The 17,571-nt window shown below is 50.8% G+C and overlaps 2 protein-coding genes across 3 annotated transcripts; one reads left to right on the top strand and one right to left on the bottom strand.

Moving 5' to 3' along the window:
* The first annotated feature begins 4,512 nt into the window (after nt 1-4,512).
* On the top strand, nt 4,513-10,550 carry Pgghg (protein-glucosylgalactosylhydroxylysine glucosidase). Of its 2 annotated transcripts, none has more exons than XM_027409024.2 (14): nt 4,513-4,676; nt 5,294-5,574; nt 6,031-6,241; nt 6,315-6,750; nt 7,624-7,743; nt 7,924-8,055; nt 8,249-8,360; nt 8,465-8,537; nt 8,627-8,763; nt 8,884-9,017; nt 9,111-9,206; nt 9,328-9,425; nt 9,493-9,704; nt 9,782-10,550. In XM_027409024.2, exons 1-14 carry the CDS (start codon nt 4,528-4,530, stop codon nt 9,835-9,837), a joined length of 2,247 nt encoding a protein of 748 aa, XP_027264825.1. In that variant the 5' UTR covers nt 4,513-4,527; the 3' UTR covers nt 9,838-10,550. The 2 variants fall into 2 exon arrangements, with proteins under 2 accessions (XP_027264825.1, XP_027264827.1); XM_027409026.2 differs by lacking the exon at nt 4,513-4,676 and adding an exon at nt 4,962-5,149.
* A 1,534-nt stretch (nt 10,551-12,084) lies between these two features.
* Nucleotides 12,085-15,158, bottom strand: Ifitm5 (interferon induced transmembrane protein 5). Its single transcript, XM_027409027.2, has 3 exons — nt 13,500-15,158; nt 13,098-13,310; nt 12,085-12,538 (listed from the first exon to the last, which is right to left on the bottom strand). Exons 1-3 carry the CDS (start codon nt 13,611-13,613, stop codon nt 12,326-12,328), a joined length of 540 nt encoding a protein of 179 aa, XP_027264828.1. The 5' UTR covers nt 13,614-15,158; the 3' UTR covers nt 12,085-12,325.
* Nucleotides 15,159-17,571: the final 2,413 nt, after the last annotated feature.

Below are 17,571 nucleotides of genomic sequence, written 5' to 3'. Positions count from 1 at the left end.
ACTAGCTTTTGGGGTCCCTTTTATGGGGAAAGGTTAGGGTTGGTAGAAAACAGATGTTGAGATAATTAGTTATAAAAACAAGTGCAAGAATACACCATGTGGAAGGGGAGCCATCAAGGTATCTGGGAAGGCACATTTTTGTAAGGCAAGGGGCAATCATACATCACAGGTTCAGGAGTTTGGCAAGGAAAAGGGGCAGGCAAGCATCATGGGTCACAAGTTCTGCATACTTCTGAGAAACAGGTTTGCAGGGCTTGGGAAACAGAAACTGACACTTGTAAGGTGTAGAAACTTAGTAACAGTATGTACCAATGTGCCTCCCTAACAACAGTGTGGCTCCTGTTTTGATTTCACACCTCCTATTGGTGATCCAGTACCAAGTGGTCAGCCCTAGGAACATACACTGGAAGGCAAAGTTACATTTTAAGTTTTAATTACTATGCTTAAGAGACCCATGAAACAAAAATGCCTTTGTTCCGCAAGTCCCTTGCCCAAGGACAGATAGTTCCTGAAATGCTGGAAACTGCTGTTTATGGAAGATAACAAGCCACATGTTTTCACTCCCCCAAAACAAGTTTGTTTGACCCACCTGCACCGATTTGCTTGATCACTTGTGTGTGGCAGGAATACATCAGGATGTATACTTGCCCCTGATGGTAAATGCAATGAATTATGGATTTTACTTCCTAAACCCTTGCAAAATTTGATTCGGGTCCATTTTCTAGAGAACCAGAGATGGACCTGGTCAGAGCCCAACCACCTGGCCAGTATGCAACTAAAGCTTGCTTCAAATCTGGCTTTAAATTGAAGTAGTGGTTTTATTCTCCATTGGTGGGATATACATCAACACTGAACAGACTCAATAGGTTATGTTTTTATATTAACTCATTTATATGTATATATAACAGCAATGATTTTTAAAAAGAGACCCTGTAAATTTGGGAGGGACATACTTGGCAATAGAACAGAAGATGGAAATAATACAATTACATTTTAATTAAATAAAAATAAATAATCATTAGGTGTGATGGCACATATCTCCCCTACCCAAGGAGCTGAGGACCGAACTGCTTAGGTGGAAGCTGTAAGAACAATACACCTGGATGACCCTGACCCCGCCCCCTAACAACGGGGCACTCACCCGCCATGCATTGCAATCTGTGAGGTGCAAATCCCCAGTGCGAATACTGCAACATCCCCTTTAAAAGGTCCTGCCACCCATCCCTCTCTCTCTTCTTTTTGGCTCCTCTTGGGTTGGCTGACTACCCATCCCCCTCTCCCCCCCTTTCTGGTAAATAAACTCGACGTGGGTTGTTCATCCGTTGTTCCTTTCTTTATATCAGCAGCTGCAGCTTAAACAAAAGAATAACAGAAGCCCCTCTGGCATCTGTATCTGTTATGTCCAGATCTCAGAACCCCCAAAATCCACAAGGAGATGACTCACTGAATGAAAAAACAAAGGTTTCTTTATTATGAGTTTCAACTCGGACCCTGGCCGTTAGGGAACAAGCAGAGTGCCGCTTTTTGGCTGAGGGAGTTTTTTAAAGTGAAAGTTCAAAAGACTGGATCTCTTGAGATTACAAAGTTTTTATGGTTACATAGGATAAAACAGTAACTGTGTTTAGGCAGATGCAATTAGGCAGGAAGCTGTAGAGGAAATAAGTTTGTTAATTAACTCCTAGGCAGGGACTTTTACAACTACAAGTTGACAACTGTCTGTTTTTCTTTAGGAGAGAGAAATGTTGACACAGCTGGGGGGTGTTATCTGTTCCCATGCCTCTGTACCCAGTTCTTTGTTTAGCCTTAACTGTCGGGCTGCCTTTTTGGGAACTCCAAGAGGCTTGGAAGTTTTCTGTTTCCTATATAGGCTTTGGAGTCTAAGTTTTAGACTTTTATTAATTTTTTCCCTTTCGTATCTATACAAAGAAGTTGGGATGTTTGGGAGCCCCGTTCCAAACCCCACCCTCAGGGTGCCAAGAGGCGGGGCTCCTCCCCTGCCCATTGCCTCACTTCATACTGCCCCTAAAAAGCCCCTCATTGGCTCCACCCCCGAGGGCATTAAAAGCCCCCACCTCTGGATTCATCCCATGGTTCCTGGTTTTCTGTTCCCCTGAAGCCACCCAGGGATGCTTTGCTCAGATTAAAGCTGGATTTGTTAATTGGGTATGATTGGTTTATTGCATCACCGGCAGTGGGTTTTCAGTAACATTTCTAAATGTATCCCTAACCCAGGGCCTTGCTAGCACTGAGCTAAATCCCCAACCCCGCCGTGGTGCACATCTTTAACCCCAGCACTTGGGAGAAAGAAGTACGTTGGATCTCTGTGAGTTTGAGGCTAGCTTGGTTTTCATAGCAAGTTCTAGGCCAACCATTCAAAAAATAAAATAAATAAAATAAAAATATGTCTCTAAAGAGGTCCACCGAGCTAAGGAGAAAATCCGAAAAGCATCCAGTTGTGCACCCACCTCTCTCATGTTTGCATGTTAGCAGGCTTTTCTCATGTATGCTCTGTTCCTTAAATGAAGCCAGGTGAGGAAAGGGCTTACACACTTTGCAAACTGTGTTGTGTCTAGCCTAAGGAAGAATCAACCTAAGAGGGAAGGGCAGCTAGTCTTTCCCAGCCAACTGGCTTCTTTCATATGTTAATTCTGAGACTCTGTTTTCAGTCTCTACTCTCGACCACAGGAGGTCACTTTCTCTTTCTGACCTCATACTGGCTCTACCCAAATGGGCTTCCATATTGACTTGTTCTGAAGTTTTGTTATTGTTGTTTTTCATTTTGTTTTTTCCTTTCAGACAGGGTTTCTCTTTAGTTTTGGAGCCTGTCCTGGACCTCATTCTGTAGACCAGGCTGGCCTGGAACTCACAGAGATCCTCCTGCCTCTGACTACCAATTGGCCTGCGCCAATTATTTATTATGTACACAGTATTCTGCCTGCATGTAGGTTTGCAGGCCAGAAGAGGGCACCAGATCTCATTATAGATGGTTGTGAGCAACCACCATGTGGTTGCTGGCGATTGAACTCAGGACCTCTGGAAAAGCAATCAGTGCTCTTAACCTCTGCACCATCTCTCCAGCCTCCTGAAGTTCTTTTCTGCAGTAGACTTAAGGACCTCACTTTACCTGAGTGGTGGTCCCTAAAATAGAACTGAGCCTACCGGTCTCAACATTACAACCACTGACAGTCTTTGCTGCTATAGGTTGTAGAGGACAGCAAAGTACAGCAAGGGCTGGAGAGACTAAACCAAGGATTTCTGACTCACAAAGGCTCTGAGGAGATTTCCAAAGAGGGGGTACTTAAAAGGGGAGAAAGAGAGGGAATATGTAGGAGAAGGGAATAGCTTGGAAAGTACCAGAAATGCTAAAGAAGCCTGGATGGTAAATGAAAAATGGGGACATGACAGTTGCGTGGTATGGCTGAGAAGAATGTTTTATTATAGATATGAGGGAGAGTTTAGCCAGAGGCATCTGGAAGGGTCCAAACTGAACTGGGCCACAGAATAGACTGGGCCATGGGAGGGAGGAGGGAGAGAGGGAGAGAGCACATGACAACCAAGGGACCAAGAGAGACCATAGCCAAAACATCTGGGTTATATAGGAAAGAGAAGCTGGGGGGAGGGAAGTGAAACTCAGGGGCTGCAGATGTTTAGGTTAGGGGCCTGGGTATGTCAGCCAGGATGTCTCTGTACAGGTACTTGAGGGTAGGGACGGGGAGAGCCCAGAGGCTAGTATAGACCTTGCTGTGCTAATAGACTCCACAGCCATAGGTTAATGGAAGAGCCATGTGTCCCTTTTGCCAGAGATAAGGAGAATGATTCCTTTAGCAGGTGGGAACTATCTTCTCAAGTCCCAGAGAGAACGATGGCTTTTGTCTAAATGCCAGACTTGGGGAAGAGGAATGTCTTGGAGCCTAGCAGGTGGTGCCTGTACAATAGGAGAGGGTTTGAAAACCAAGGCAGGCAGAGAGTATTTAGGCTGAGGTCAGGTGAGGCGGCTTGCTGCAAGCCTCTGGTATTAACTGGGGTGTGACCTAACCCTCGCTGCTACTGCCCTGGGTGGGCCCTGGAAACAGCAGCAGGAGTCTCTACAGTGGATCCAGGAGGCCTGGGCTTGACACTGGCCATTCGTGGCAGTGGGCTGTTGGTGGCACGGAGACAGGGCGAACATGGTTTTGATTTTGATCTGGGTAGCTGGACAGCAGAACCAGATTCTGGAGCAGGTGAAGTCCAGGCTCTGACTGGACTGGTGCTCAAATACGGTGTCTGAGGCAGACCAGGGAACTGATGAGAGACGGACAAGACAGGCCCAGGTCCAGCCAGGAAGGCAAACAGATGGAGACCAATGGGGTGAGGTCCTCAGCAAAGGGAAGGACTGTCCAAGACGACTGGCTAGTGTCCTTTCTGGTGACTAAACGTCACTGTAGAGAGGGATCTCAGGCTTAACCGACCTTACATACATCTTAGAGCCAAAGCTCAACTAATCCCAATTCCAGTAAGATTTAGCACGGGCCAGTCGCCCCAGAGACCATGACATTTTCCCGGGTTCCGCCTAGAATCAGTCCCGCCCACTTGCCACGCGGCACGGCCGCTTCTTCTTCCTCCCGCCAGGGGCGGCTCGCACCGAGCCAACAGAGTCCACTTATAGCGGGGCCCGCACAGTCTGGAGCTGGGCTGCGGTGAGTCGCCAAAACTGCCCGTCCCCGTCCCCGTCCCCGTCCCCTCTCCCCAACCGGCCCTCACCCTCTTCCATCAAATACTCGAAGTTCTCTTTCGTCCCTTCACTCCCTTGTCTCCCAGGCTGTCCGTCAACCCGCTAACCTCCTCTCCGGCCCCTCCCTCGCCCACACACTGCCTTCCTCTTTCCATCTCCCAACCAAGTTGGCTCCTCCTCAGTTACGCTCCCCCCGCCCCCGCCATCACCACTCCCGTCACTGTCCTCCACCACATCCGGTTCCTCCTCTCCCACCCCAACCCCTTCCCTCGCTATCTCCCACCACAGCTCCCGGTTCCTCGGCCTCCACTTTCAATCCTCAGGCTCCCTGGGGGTTTAGAGCCAGCGCGGACCTCTGTAGTGGGAAACCTGTTGCGTCTGCCGAGGGAGCTGTTTTGCAGATTCAGTAGAGTTCCTGGTGGTCCTCTTGAGTTAAGGGTGTGGAGGCTTTTATAAGTGCTGCTACCCTAAGCTAGCCCCACACTCCCCTCACCGTCTATGGGGATCGTCCAAGTTTCTTAGGGTTTACTGTCAGTCTGCAGAGGGAAATCCAGTTAGTCAGTGTCAACTCTCCTTCTCCAGGCCACCGGGACTGAGACAGCTTTCCATGGACAATTCTGAAGATGACCCGACCATATTTAGTACGCACTGTATGCCCAGTGACCCCAGGTTCTGGGCCACAGTAACCAACTCGTACCTGGGTACACGTGTATATCATGACACCATACACGTAAACGGTGTGTACAATGGAGCTGGAGGGCACACTCACCGGGCAATTCTGCCCAGCCCCCTCAATGTCCAGCTGGAGGCGCCTGCAGGAACAAAACCACTGACTGAGACCTTTACCCTGGATACTAACACAGGTTAGTTGACACCAGTCCTGGTCAAGCTGTCGCTTTGGATGACAGAGACCTCCTCACTTGTCCATGAAGTCTCACAAGGGAAAGGGATAGCAAAAGCCAGTCTATGACTGAGGCCTGTAATCTCAGCACTGGGGCGCTTGGGGCAGGAAGATGGAGAATTGGAGGACAGCCTCAGATACATAACAAGATGCATCTCAAAAATAAGTAAACAAAAGTCCTTTAATTTAAGAAAGAAAAAAATAAGCATAAAAGGCTGCCTCCCAAGATGAGGCCTCTGTGGTTTGTCTTGCTTTCCTTTCATCTGGGTGGGCCCACTGTACAGTAGGGAGAAGCGACTTGAGTCTGAGGACCCCACTCCAGCCCATGAAGGCCGTGGTACTCCATAATGTTGGAAGCCCACAGCTTTGAGACCATCTGACATTCCCCAGGGTGACTGAGACTCCCAACCCTCCCTAGGTTCCTTCCTGCACACCCTGGAAGGCGCTGGCTTCCGGGCTTCCCAATGCATCTATGCTCACCGTGTGTTACCCCATGTCCTGGCCTTCAGCGTGTCCATTGAACGCTTGACTACAGGCAACAAGCCCATCACAGTGTTGCTACCGTCATCCTTCTCCCCAGAAAGCCCAGACTTGGGCCTGCAAGTAGGGCCTGACTTCCAGGGAGCCCGGTAAGGAGCACACTGGGTAAATCTAGGTAGCTCAGAGGGAGTCTTTCCCTGTGACTCCGTTATGTTCTTGCAGGTACCTACATGGGCACACACTCACCCCTGAGCAGCCAGGAGAGCCACAGCAGGAAGTACACATGTTGTGGATACCAGTGCCCCCAGCCTTGACACTTGGGGAAGACGAACAGGACAGGACCTGGGACTTTCTGACTGTGGTTGGTGGCAGCCAGTCTGAGGCCCAGGGCTGCTTTGCTGAGGCCCTGCAGCTGCAAACCAGGGGTGATCTGTATACAGTCCATGCAGACACTTGGGTCCAGCTCTGGGCAGGCTGTGGCCTGGATGTGACTGGGCCCTTGGCCCTGCGCCAAGCCCTTCGTGGTTCTCTCTACTACCTGCTCAGTGAGCTTCCCCAGCCAGGCACCAAAGGATTCATCAACCATGGGCTTAGCCCTGGAGGCCTCGCTAATGGGAGTCAGGAGGAGTGCTACTGGGGCCATATATTCTGGGATCAGGTACACCCTGCACTGGTTACATGGGGAGAGCTGCTTGAAAACATTTTGGGCATTGCCTTTGCACTGCCTGAGATCAAGACCATAGACAGACACACAGGAGCTATAGACAGGAGGGCTTCCTGGAAGAGATGGTTTCTCAGAAGATGTGTAAGAGTTTGGTAGAAAAGAGCAACAGAAGTCGCAAAGGCTGAAGGTGTGCGGTATTTGAAGGCAGAGAAGCCTCACTGAGTTGGAAAGAACAGCCCACACAGCCAGAGCCTCAAAGTGAGCTGGGGACAAGCCTGGAGCTTACCAAAGGACTAAGGAGGTCTTCGGGACTTTTTAGAGGAATGACACAGGTGGAGATACAGTCAGGAAAGATCTGCCAGGAGTAGCTGGGAAGCAAGGGCTGGAGAGGTCAGGGCCACTGGGTGAGGAAGGATTGAGGGGGGAGGCTCAAGGCCATTCCCCATCTGACACCTTATGAAGTCAGTGCTGTGGCCCATTTGCCAGATGAAGCCAAAGGAAGCTGAGGTCAGGCAGTCAGAGAGCCTAGAGGCCTCGATGCTGATGCAAACTATAGCCATTAGCAACTCCTGATACTGCCTGGTCTGAGGACTAGAACTCTGGGCTGTCTAGGCTGGAGAGATTGCATTGGAGTGGGCAGGCAGGGGAGATGGGTCTGGGTAAGCATGAGAGGAACTCAGAGAGAGGCAGAGGACTACCAAAGGGGAAGGAGGGAGAGAGAAAGGAAGAGGGGAGGGAGTGAGGGAAGGAGCCCCCAACTGTCTTTGCTGTGTGTTGACTGGAAACCTTGGCAGGGTAGAATGTGGGCAGTAAGGGAAGGCAAAGGTATGGACTTCTGTTTAACCCAAGAATGGTTCACCCTCTCAGGACCTCTGGATGTTCCCAAATATTCTGATGTTCCACCCAGAGGCTGCCAGGGCCATCCTGGAATACCGAGTCCGTACACTGGGAGGGGCCCTGAAGAATGCCCAGAACCTAGGCTACCGGGTAATGGGGCCTGGGTACGATGCTATAGGGCCCTTGCCCCAAGGTCTTTCCAGTGCCATTCAGTAACCACCAGACCCTCATCCCTCCTCTTTCCTTCCCTCCACAAAGGTTCGCACCTCTGGTAGGAAGGGGCTACCCCTCCAGATCAAGACCTGACCATTCTGTCCTCTTTCTTCACAGGGAGCCAAATTTGCTTGGGAGAGTGCAAGCACTGGCCTGGAGGTCTGCCCTGAGGACATTTACGGGATCCAGGAGGTCCATGTGAATGGAGCCGTGGTGCTGGCTTTCCAGTTGTATTACCACTGCACTCAGGTGAGGCACCATTATATCCCACGTGTCCCCGTGCACCTCTTGAGGCCACACTCCACACCGTGACCCTAGGAAGCTATGTGAAAAAGGACTTTGGAAGCCAGGCATTGCTTTCTGGGTGTTTGAAAGGTAGGCATTGGCCATGTGCAGTGGCTCTCTTCTATGCCTGGTCCTTTGCCCTGCTCTCACTCTCCAGGATCTGCAGCTCTTCCAAGAGGCTGGTGGCTGGGATGTGGTCAGTGCTGTGGCTGAGTTTTGGTGCAGCCGTGTAGAATGGAGCCCCCAGGAGAAGATGTACCACCTGAAAGGTGAGGACTAGGGAGCACAGTAGCCAACTCAGTATGGACTGTTAGCATCGAAGGGCGTGTCCTGAGCCCCTACACTAACTGTCTTGGTGGCCCCGTGTGACCAGGAGTCATGCCCCCTGATGAGTACCACTCAGGAGTGAACAATTCTGTGTATACCAACGTCCTGGTGCAGAACAGGTCAGACACAAGATATCCCCTTCCCCAGCCCAGCACAACAGACAGGGCCCAGTCAGAAGCCATGCAACTGTGGCTTGTACCCTCCCCAGCCTGCGCTTTGCTGCTGCCTTGGCCAAGGACCTGGGTCTGCCTATCCCCAACCAGTGGCTGGAGGTGGCTGATAGGATCAAGGTGCCATTTGACTCTGAGCAGAACTTCCACCCTGAGTTTGATGGCTATGTGCGTGGTGAGTGGTACCGAGTTCTTCAAGGGCCCTTCTGCTTGGTCAAACCCCATTCACCCTGGCACACCCTCATCCCTTTGACAAAGAGCCCATCCCTAGCCTGCTGCCCCTCCCCCAAATCAGGAGAAGAAGTGAAGCAGGCAGACGTTGTGCTCCTGGGATACCCAGTCCCCTTCCCCCTGCGACCTGACATCCGAAGGAAAAATTTGGAGATTTATGAGGCTGTGACATCCCCCCAGGGCCCTGCTATGACCTGGGTGAGGAGCCTGGCGGATAGTCTTACCCTACTGTCTTCACCTTCCTTCCCACACGGTGAGTCTAACTGCTCCATATCTGAATTCTGACCTCAGAGTATGTTTGCTGTGGGCTGGATGGAACTGAAGGAGCCCTCTAGAGCCCAGGTCCTCCTGAGCAGAAGTTTCATCAACGTCACTGAGCCCTTCAAGGTCAGCCTGGCTCCCACCTACCACCCATGCCTCTCTCTTCTCCCACTGTGGTAGTCTCAGCAGGATAAGCGCCCTGCTTAGGCTGGTAGCCTCATGTCACAGCCACCCTTGCTGCCTGTAGGTGTGGACAGAGAATGCGGATGGGTCTGGCACCGTGAACTTCCTGACGGGCATGGGGGGCTTTCTGCAGACAGTACTCTTCGGGTGCACAGGATTCAGGTGAGTGCAGTGACCAGCAGCGAATTCCCACTTGTCCCAACCCTCTTCACACAGCTCTCCCCCACAGGATCACTGAGGCAGGTATGACCTTTGACCCCCTGTGTCCAGACCTGGTGTCCAGGGTGTCTGTCTCTGGCATCTCCTACCTGGGGAACAAGTTCAACTTCACCTTTTCCAAGGACTCTGTGACACTTGAGGTCACAGCCCATGCAGAGCCATGGGCACCCCTGCTAGAAGCTGAGTTGTGGCCATCACTGGCCCGGCTCCCCCTAACGCCAGGTAAGGAAAAAAGCCTTTGGGCATGTGACCCAGGAGTCTTGGTGCATGCCCTAAAGGATTAACCCTCTCTCTTGCAGGACATAAGGTCTCATTTCCCCACTCAGCAGGCCGGATACAAAAGTCATCGCCCTAGCTGCTGAGAAATTACAACGCTTCAGTGTTTCCTGAGCCGAGTTTTGACATTAGAACCACCTTTCAGTTCCTCGGAGACATTTTTGCGTTCTCAGCTGCATTCCACACCCCCACAGTCTCTCAGTCTGGATCCTGTTCTAAGCCATTAAGGCTACTGGGCGTTCCCTCTGCACCTTCCCCTTTCTCCTTCTTCTGGTCTCTGGATTGTTCTGGTCAAATAACTGGGTGGTGAATGGCCAGCAGCCCTGCTTAGAAGGTGGCCAGCAGGTGGGTCAGAGAGCCAGGGACTTATCTACCCCAAACAAGAGTTTTCTGTGGCGTGCAGTTGGGACAAGGAAGGGCTGGCCAAATTCTCAAGGGTTTGTGGCTTTGAACTTCCTATTCTTTGACTCCTTTTGACATCATATGGTGTCTAGCATAGTGGGCTAGGGTGAGAGTCCTTAACCACGTGAAGAAGGAAGGCAGCGCTATCACCAGAGTACGAGTTCCTGGCTGTGACCAGAGAAACTGGAGTCAAATGGTTCCATGGCCATCACCCTGGCCATCTGTGCCAAGAAGCTGCCCAAGCTTCACCGCTGGTCCTCAGTTCCTGGCATACTTTATCAGTGTTTTCCCAGGACAAGGTGCATAGCACAGGGCCAGGATCCTGGTGAAATCTGTGCCCCTGTACCAAGCCAACCAGGCTAATTAAAAGTCAGTGCTGGCAAAAGGCTCCTAAAGTCTGGGTGTGTGATGGATTCATGTCCCTTTGCACCTGGGACTGAATGGTGATGTGGTTTCAAAGCTCGGAGGCAAGGCAGGGCCCTTGTGTCTTCCTCCACCTTCTTTATGGTGGGCCAGGAGCCGATCCTGGAAGAAGTAGATGTTCATCTGTTGCCTAAAGCCAAGACTGGGCATGGGCATCAGCGGATTGGTTGGTGACACTGGAACCAAAGACTAGATGTAGCCCAGTACCTGGATGTGCATCGTCCCTGTGTGTGTGTGGTCACTGCTGTGCATGCAGTATGGCAAGCCTCTGGGGTCATGGGGGTCATGGGACATGTGGGCTGGCACAGATGATGGGGTCTAAGAAGCCAGGAGCACTGGAAGCTGCTGCTGTTGCCTCACTGGCTTGACCACACACTCTGTCCTCAGAACCAGGCACAAATCAGGCAATCCTGCCCCCAAATTATATACGGAGGCTGGCAAAAGTGCCCTTGTTTGGAGACATTTCCCCAGGAACAGATAAGTCCCTGTAGCCAGCTGGAGTTAATCTTTTTTTGAACTAGACCAGGGGCTTATGATCAGTACATTGTATCCATCCTTGTGTAAGCGCAGCCACACACTGCCGTTGTTCCTTATCCACAACAGGACTAGTACCCAGCACTAGCTTATCTCCATTCCCAAACAAGGGTCAGCATATGCACCTATCTCCAGGGGTTGGCTTGGCAAAGCAGTAGCCTGGAGCTCCTCGGGGCCAGCTTTTAGCTACAGGTATGTAACAGCATGGGGAGCAGTCTTGGGTCTCTGAGTAGGGCAGCTAAACAGACACCTCCAGCTAGAAAGAGCTGGCAGGGAAAGGGGGATCCTGGGGAAGAAAGGGACCCTGAGCCTACTTTTGGTTAAGACCTATGCAGTTTGCCTGCTCTGTCATAAGCCGGCCACTGTAAGAACCTGGGTGGGCCGGGGTGGGGCTCATTGCAGCTCCTGAGGCGTGTGTCTATGTATCTGCTGAATCTAGTGTGGAAGCCAGGGGCATGTGACACATAGAGAGGACAAATAATGTGAGAACATGCACCTAGTACCACTGGTGACTCAGAACTTATCCATACCGGCTGCCTGTCTGCCTCTGAGCATGTGTGAGTGAACGAGGAAAGCAGGGAAGAAGGCTGTGTATGTCTGTGTACAGATAGAGTCCAGTGTCCAGTCCCACATAGAAAGTGGACCCTGCTACCTTCCCCACAGCCTTTACTGACCCAGGAGGCAAGAAGACCACTGTGGCCTATGGGAAGTCAGGGCACACCCTCACATGTTCTGGGACCCAGCCCATCAAACCACAGGGCAGTAGGGATCAAAGGCCTGAGTTCCCGAACTTCATCCTAAAATACTTAGGCTCCTCCACCCCAGAAGCCACAGGCTGCCCTATAGCTAAGCAAAAACAGTAGTCAGGGGCAGCCAAGCAGATGGAATCAGATGACTGGGGGTTGGCCAGAGGATTTGGTGCTGAGACTCCCTACACAACTACCACCAAGAAGGAGGAACCCACACGTTATTGGAATCTGCCACTTTTATTTGTGAATGGAGGCTCAACCTGGTAAGTGGGGGAGAGGGGGTGTTAGAGGTAAAGTCTAAGAGGTCTGAGTGGATCAGCATCGAATACACATGGTAGACAAGGGGTCATGGTTGGGTGGGGACCAAGGTGCAGTTTATGACCCCCAGGAGCTGGTGTTGGGCATCAGGGATCAGTGACCTGGTATCGTTGTCCTTGGTTCAGGACAGGCTCAGAACTCTCAGTTATAGTCCTCATCGTCAAATTTGGTGGTGAAGAAAGCCGCAGAGTCTTTGGCCAGCCGGGACAGGTGCAAGGCTCCAGTCACCACCAGCCCGAGGAGCAGCAATGGGGGCACCAATGTCCACATTGCAGCCAAGATGTTGTAGCACTTAGCTTTGGAGCCGTACTGCCTCGCAGCCTCCAGGTCCCCAGCTATCTTCTGGTCTCGGGCCTGCAGAGCAGCACCAGAGCCAAAATGTTACATGTTCTGGTCCACACACAGGGACCAGAGATCACCCAGAGCAACAGTAGGGCACAGGCTGGACTCCAAATTTTGACGGAGCTGTATGACCTGAGGAGACATTCCCCTAGGCCCACAGTCTCCCAACACGCAGGGTCCTGAGTCATGATGACCCCAGCCTAAAGGCTGCAGATAAAGAATCAGTGGCCATTCTGAATCAGCAGCAGCATTGAGAGCCTCCTGCGGGAGAGGAGTCCTCTGGAAAACCAAGAACTCAGTCCCATTCAGGAGCTACAGCAGGACTCCCTCTATGGACAACCTTTAAGGACTTTACCCTTTTGGGGGCGCTATATAGCCAGGCCTGTGGACAGTGCATACACTGCTTAACGGATAGGCTCTAGTGGTCCCCAAACTTGGTGAGGGACAATGGCTATGCTAACAGACAACCCTTCATATACTTTTCTTTCGAATCCCTACCCCCAACCCACATCACCTCTTACCCCACACTCATTCTCCCTCCCCAGCCCTTCCCATAAGCCGTGAAGCTAACCTTGACAGAGTGGACCAGCGCCAGGAAACCAAGGCAGCACAGGTTCAGGTAGATCGTGCTGAAGACTGACCACAGCAGATGGTCTCGTGGTGTAGGACCCGGTGTTCTCATGGAGACTGCCATGTGGGCAGCATCATTAGCCTTGCGGGATGATAGAGCCCGGGGGTCTTCACGGGGATATGAAGTATCCATGGGTTCCAGCGCCGTGTCTTCCTAGATGAGACTTGTGCTCTCTGAGCACTGCCAGGCCTGCTTATAGCCCCACACTACCCTCCCAGGCTGGCCAGCCCCACCCGCTATATATAACACAAATTACAGCCTCAGCCTGCCAAGTAGTGTGGCCCGCCCTTGTACCCCAGCATCCCCCACCCCTCTCAAAAGACCCCATCAAAGGCCACTCACCACATGGGCAGTGGCTGCAGACCACCCACCAAAGCCCCCCTGCAGTCTGAGAAGGCTGCTCCAGGTCACTGGCTGCAAACAGTTGCATGGTGGACCCTGAGGCTGAATGGACATGCGGCTGCCTCCTCAGGACCAGAGCTGCATATACCATGGCCCTCCATCTCCAGAACTCAGAACCCAGAATCCAGGCTTTGGTCATGTCACCTTCTGCCGACATTCACAAATAGGAAAGCAAACACGTACTTGCTAGAGATGAATGCTAAGAAGAAAATAGCAGGCAGAAAGGAATAATGAAAGAGACTGCCCCTCCCCACTCCCTGTGATAGGCATTCCCTCCAGCTCCTGGGCAGGTTGAGCCTCTTCCTTGCCCTGTTAGCGGTCCCCTTCCCAATCCTAGCATTTGAGTGGGATAGTTTCCTTGAGGGCTAAGACGCTTGTGTGTGCCAAGAGCTCAATGCATGTCCAGCAGGAAGTCTGCAGGCTCATATGCTAAGAACCTCCTTGATAAAGGGACCTCAGGGTCTTTGCAGCTCAAATCCTTAGCAAGGGCTAGATCCTCCTTCACTGCCCAGCCTTCCTCAGATGCTCAGGCCCAAAGCCTTGGTTACTCCTGTCCATGCCACTAGGATCACTAGACACCCCCAAGCAAGCAGTGTTGGGGCCTTCAGGATAGTCTGAGTATGTGAAAAGGGAAGTAGGGTCCTGACCTGAAGCAGAGAGACTGCAGTGGGCAGGAAAGATGACCGGGGCCTAGTCCAAGAATCTGGTTCTCAGATGTCTTTCGCTAAGGTCCCTTGTCATTTGGAAGATGATGGGTGATATTACTGATCCCAGGCCTATACCTCCACAGCCAAGTACATGTACATCAGTACCCTGGTCTTCACCATCCTGTAGCCACCATCTTCATCAGTATTATTTCCACCCCTGTTTCTGCAAGTTCTCTTCATCTCAGAGACATCTTTTTAAATATTTACTTTTATTATTTTTAATTTTTTATATGGGAGGTGTGGGAATATGAGTGCAGGTGCCCACAAAGGTCAGTAGTGTGGAATTTCTGGAGCTGGAGTTACAGGTAGTTGTGAGCCACCCCATGTGGATACTAGAAATCAAGCTCACAGATATCTTTATAGAAGATAGATATGCTTTCTAGTCCTGCCTGTCCTCCCCATGAGGTTAGCTAGATAAGGTACAGGGAAAACAGGCAAACTGTGGAGGCAGGGCTGACGAAAACAAAAGGACATGTGACTACTCAGAAAAAAAAAAGCCACAAATCCCACACTGACCAGATGACCACTACCTATGCTTTCCTTCTATAGAAAAACATCTTCATGTCACCAGAATTGTACAATCTGTCCCCGCTAGCATAAGGACAAAAGAGGGAGGGGGATTCTATTAGAGAAAAAAATTCCTGACATACCAGGAGATTCCCTCCTTTCTTCCTGGGCAACCTGGTCTACATAGTCCTAGGCCAGCCAGAGCCTCTATCTTAAAAAAAAAAAAAAGAAAAATTAAAAAGAGCCATAATTAATTTCATCCAAAGCAGGCAATGGTGGCGCACACCTTTAATTCCAGCACTCGGGAGGCAGAGGCAGGCGGCTCTCTGTGAGTTTGAGACGAGAGACTGGTCTACAGAGCAAGTTCCAGGACAGCCAGGACTATACAAAGAAACTCTTTTTTTTTTTTTTTTTTTTTTTTTTTCCCCCCGAGACAGGGTTTCTGTGTGGCTTTGGAGGCTGTCCTGGAATTAGCTCTTTTAGACCAGGCTGGTCTCGAACTCACAGAGATCTGCCAGCCTCTGCCTCCTGAGTGCTGAGACTAAAGGTGTGCACCACCACCGCCTGGCAAAGAAACTCTTGTCTGGAAAAACTAAAACCCAAAACCCCCAAAAAATAGCTATCCAAAATCCCAATGATGAAGCTATCCAGAAACACTCCACCACCTTTTGAGTATGTTTACTGGGTCTCCTCTTTGAATTCAGACAGTGCCAAGAACCTAGAAACACTGAGTCTCAGCTCTTGCTGAGAGCTCTCCAGTCTTCATTCACCAGCACCGCATAATGCAAAGCTGTCACATACCCTGAGGCCTCGACCCAGACTGCATCACAGATGTTATACCCACACATCTGTCCAGCGGAGCTGCGTAAAATGCACCTGGCTGTAAGTGTGCTATGATAACCTCGTCTGTTATCCCCAGACTGGTCCTGTGCAGAGCCCACCCTCCTCCTCAATGTGTGAGGGGAAGAGGGCCCATCCTCAGGATTCAGGTTTCTGGCCTCCTGCTCTGGGCAGATAAACCACAGTGAGAGTTCCTGGAGCACTGGGGCTAATCTAAGACACTATCTAACCAGTTTCTGGTGGTGTACGTCTTTGTTCCCAGCATTTGGGAGGCAGAGGCAGACCGATCTCTGTGACTTTGAGGCCAGCCTGGTCTACAAAGTGAGTGCCAGCATAGGTTCCAAAGCTACGCAGAGAAACCCTGTCTCCATAAAAACAACAGCAACAAAAAAGACACTAAAATCACTAGGCTCTAGATGACCCTGTCTGCCTGTTGTGGAATGAGAATAGTGCTGGCCCTGAGAGATGGATGGGTCCTGGCACTGTTAGGAACAGTTGATGAAGTCCTGGTCCTTGCCCATCCACTGGCCCGTCCACCTCTAGTTCCATCTTCCACTCTTCTATGGGGCTGGTTGTATAGACATCCAGTAACAGGTTGGCAGGGCAAAGTCCTAGGCTCTGGGTCCACGGCAGAAGCCAAATATCAGATTTGTGACCTCTTGATGATAGATAGGACAGACCTGAGATCTCAGGAGTCCTGAGGTCTCAGGACCAAATCCCTGAACCTGAGCTGTTGTTCTCCTGCATGGTGGAGGAACTGCCCTGGACCCAGTAATGTTCCTAGCCCTTTGGGACCTAGAGTATTAGGTATGACTTGTTTTCCCTGATGGCCATGCACTGAGCAGAGGAGTTCTCTTCCCACATGGTTCTCAGGTTCTATCTGACTCTTTTCTATGGAAAGTAACCCTCAGTCTGGACTCGCAGCCTGTCAAGTCTTCCTATTGAACCACCACCCAACTCCCATGGCCCCTTTCTGCATGTATCCATGGGAAGGAAAGGCATCCCTCACACTGGAAGACTGTCACCAGCTTTGAGTCAAGTATTCCAACACAATTAACATTTTCTGAATACTGTTCTCCTTTTCCAACTGTATTTTCAGTTTTAGTTTTTCAAGACAGGGTTTCTTTCTGTAACCTTGGCTGTCCTGGAACTCACTCTTGTAGATCAGGCTGGCCTTGAACTCACATAGATCTGCCTCTGCCTCCACAGTGCTGGGATTAAAGGAGTGCACCACCATCCCCCAGCTTCTCCTTTTCCAACTGTAAACCTACCATTTTCTAGGGAATCTTACCAGAAACCCTCTGTGCAAGCCTAATGGCTCCTGGTTTTACTTTGTCAGCACATGGTCCCCCAAAGTACCCTACAGTCACTGTATAGCCTCAGTGATTGAATGGGGACTAGAGGGAAGAATCCCTTAGAAACCTGTTAAACCATTGAGATTCCAAAAGCTTCCAAAATCCTACACACAATCACCATTAAAAGACTTAGCAGTGACTCTTGAGGAGCTCATACACCTACTCTTGAGCATGCTTTATAAATTCCAGCTTCTTCTTACTGACTTGTGAAACTCTTCTGTGTCAAGGTCATGCTGAGATCTCTAAAATATTAAGGGAACTGCCCTGACTTGCAGGCCTCAGATGCTGTCTTCCCAGATGCTCCTCTTTACTTCCTATTAAAAACCACACTTCCTGTAAAAAGCCAGGCCTTCCCTTGCTGAAGTCACACAGTGCCTTCCCAGTAGCACCTTCTACCCTAGGGCTCACCATGCTACTCCTGGGATTCTGGGATACATTCAAGTTATCCTGGTGGTTAGGGAAGCAAATAGCTATTGGATAGGACCAAGTCCCACAGGCATTGGAAGCTGAGGCCGACTCCCAAGGGCCAGGCTTGGGTAAGCGGCAAGGGGTAGGTACCCTTTAGAAGGAACTCCTGGGATGCAGTGTAATGTGTTAGAAGAG

This window comes from Cricetulus griseus, chromosome 3 (assembly GCF_003668045.3).
Source record: "Cricetulus griseus strain 17A/GY chromosome 3, alternate assembly CriGri-PICRH-1.0, whole genome shotgun sequence".
Taxonomy (NCBI): Eukaryota; Metazoa; Chordata; class Mammalia; order Rodentia; family Cricetidae; genus Cricetulus; species Cricetulus griseus.
Note: the sequence above shows the minus strand (reverse complement) of the source record. Positions and strands in the feature narration are given on the sequence as shown.

Coding starts and splice junctions, on each gene's coding strand:
- Ifitm5 (XM_027409027.2), bottom strand. CDS start 13,613: ATGTCCATTCAGCCTCAGGGTCCACCATGCAACTGTTTGCAGCCAGTG. Junction 13,311..13,499: donor CTGCAGCCACTGCCCATGTG/GTGAGTGGCCTT, acceptor AGTCTCATCTAG/GAAGACACGGCGCTGGAACC. Junction 12,539..13,097: donor CGCTGGTCCACTCTGTCAAG/GTTAGCTTCACG, acceptor GCTGCTCTGCAG/GCCCGAGACCAGAAGATAGC.
- Pgghg (XM_027409024.2), top strand. CDS start 4,528: ATGACATTTTCCCGGGTTCCGCCTAGAATCAGTCCCGCCCACTTGCCA. Junction 8,056..8,248: donor TGTATTACCACTGCACTCAG/GTGAGGCACCAT, acceptor CTCACTCTCCAG/GATCTGCAGCTCTTCCAAGA. Junction 8,538..8,626: donor AACGTCCTGGTGCAGAACAG/GTCAGACACAAG, acceptor TACCCTCCCCAG/CCTGCGCTTTGCTGCTGCCT.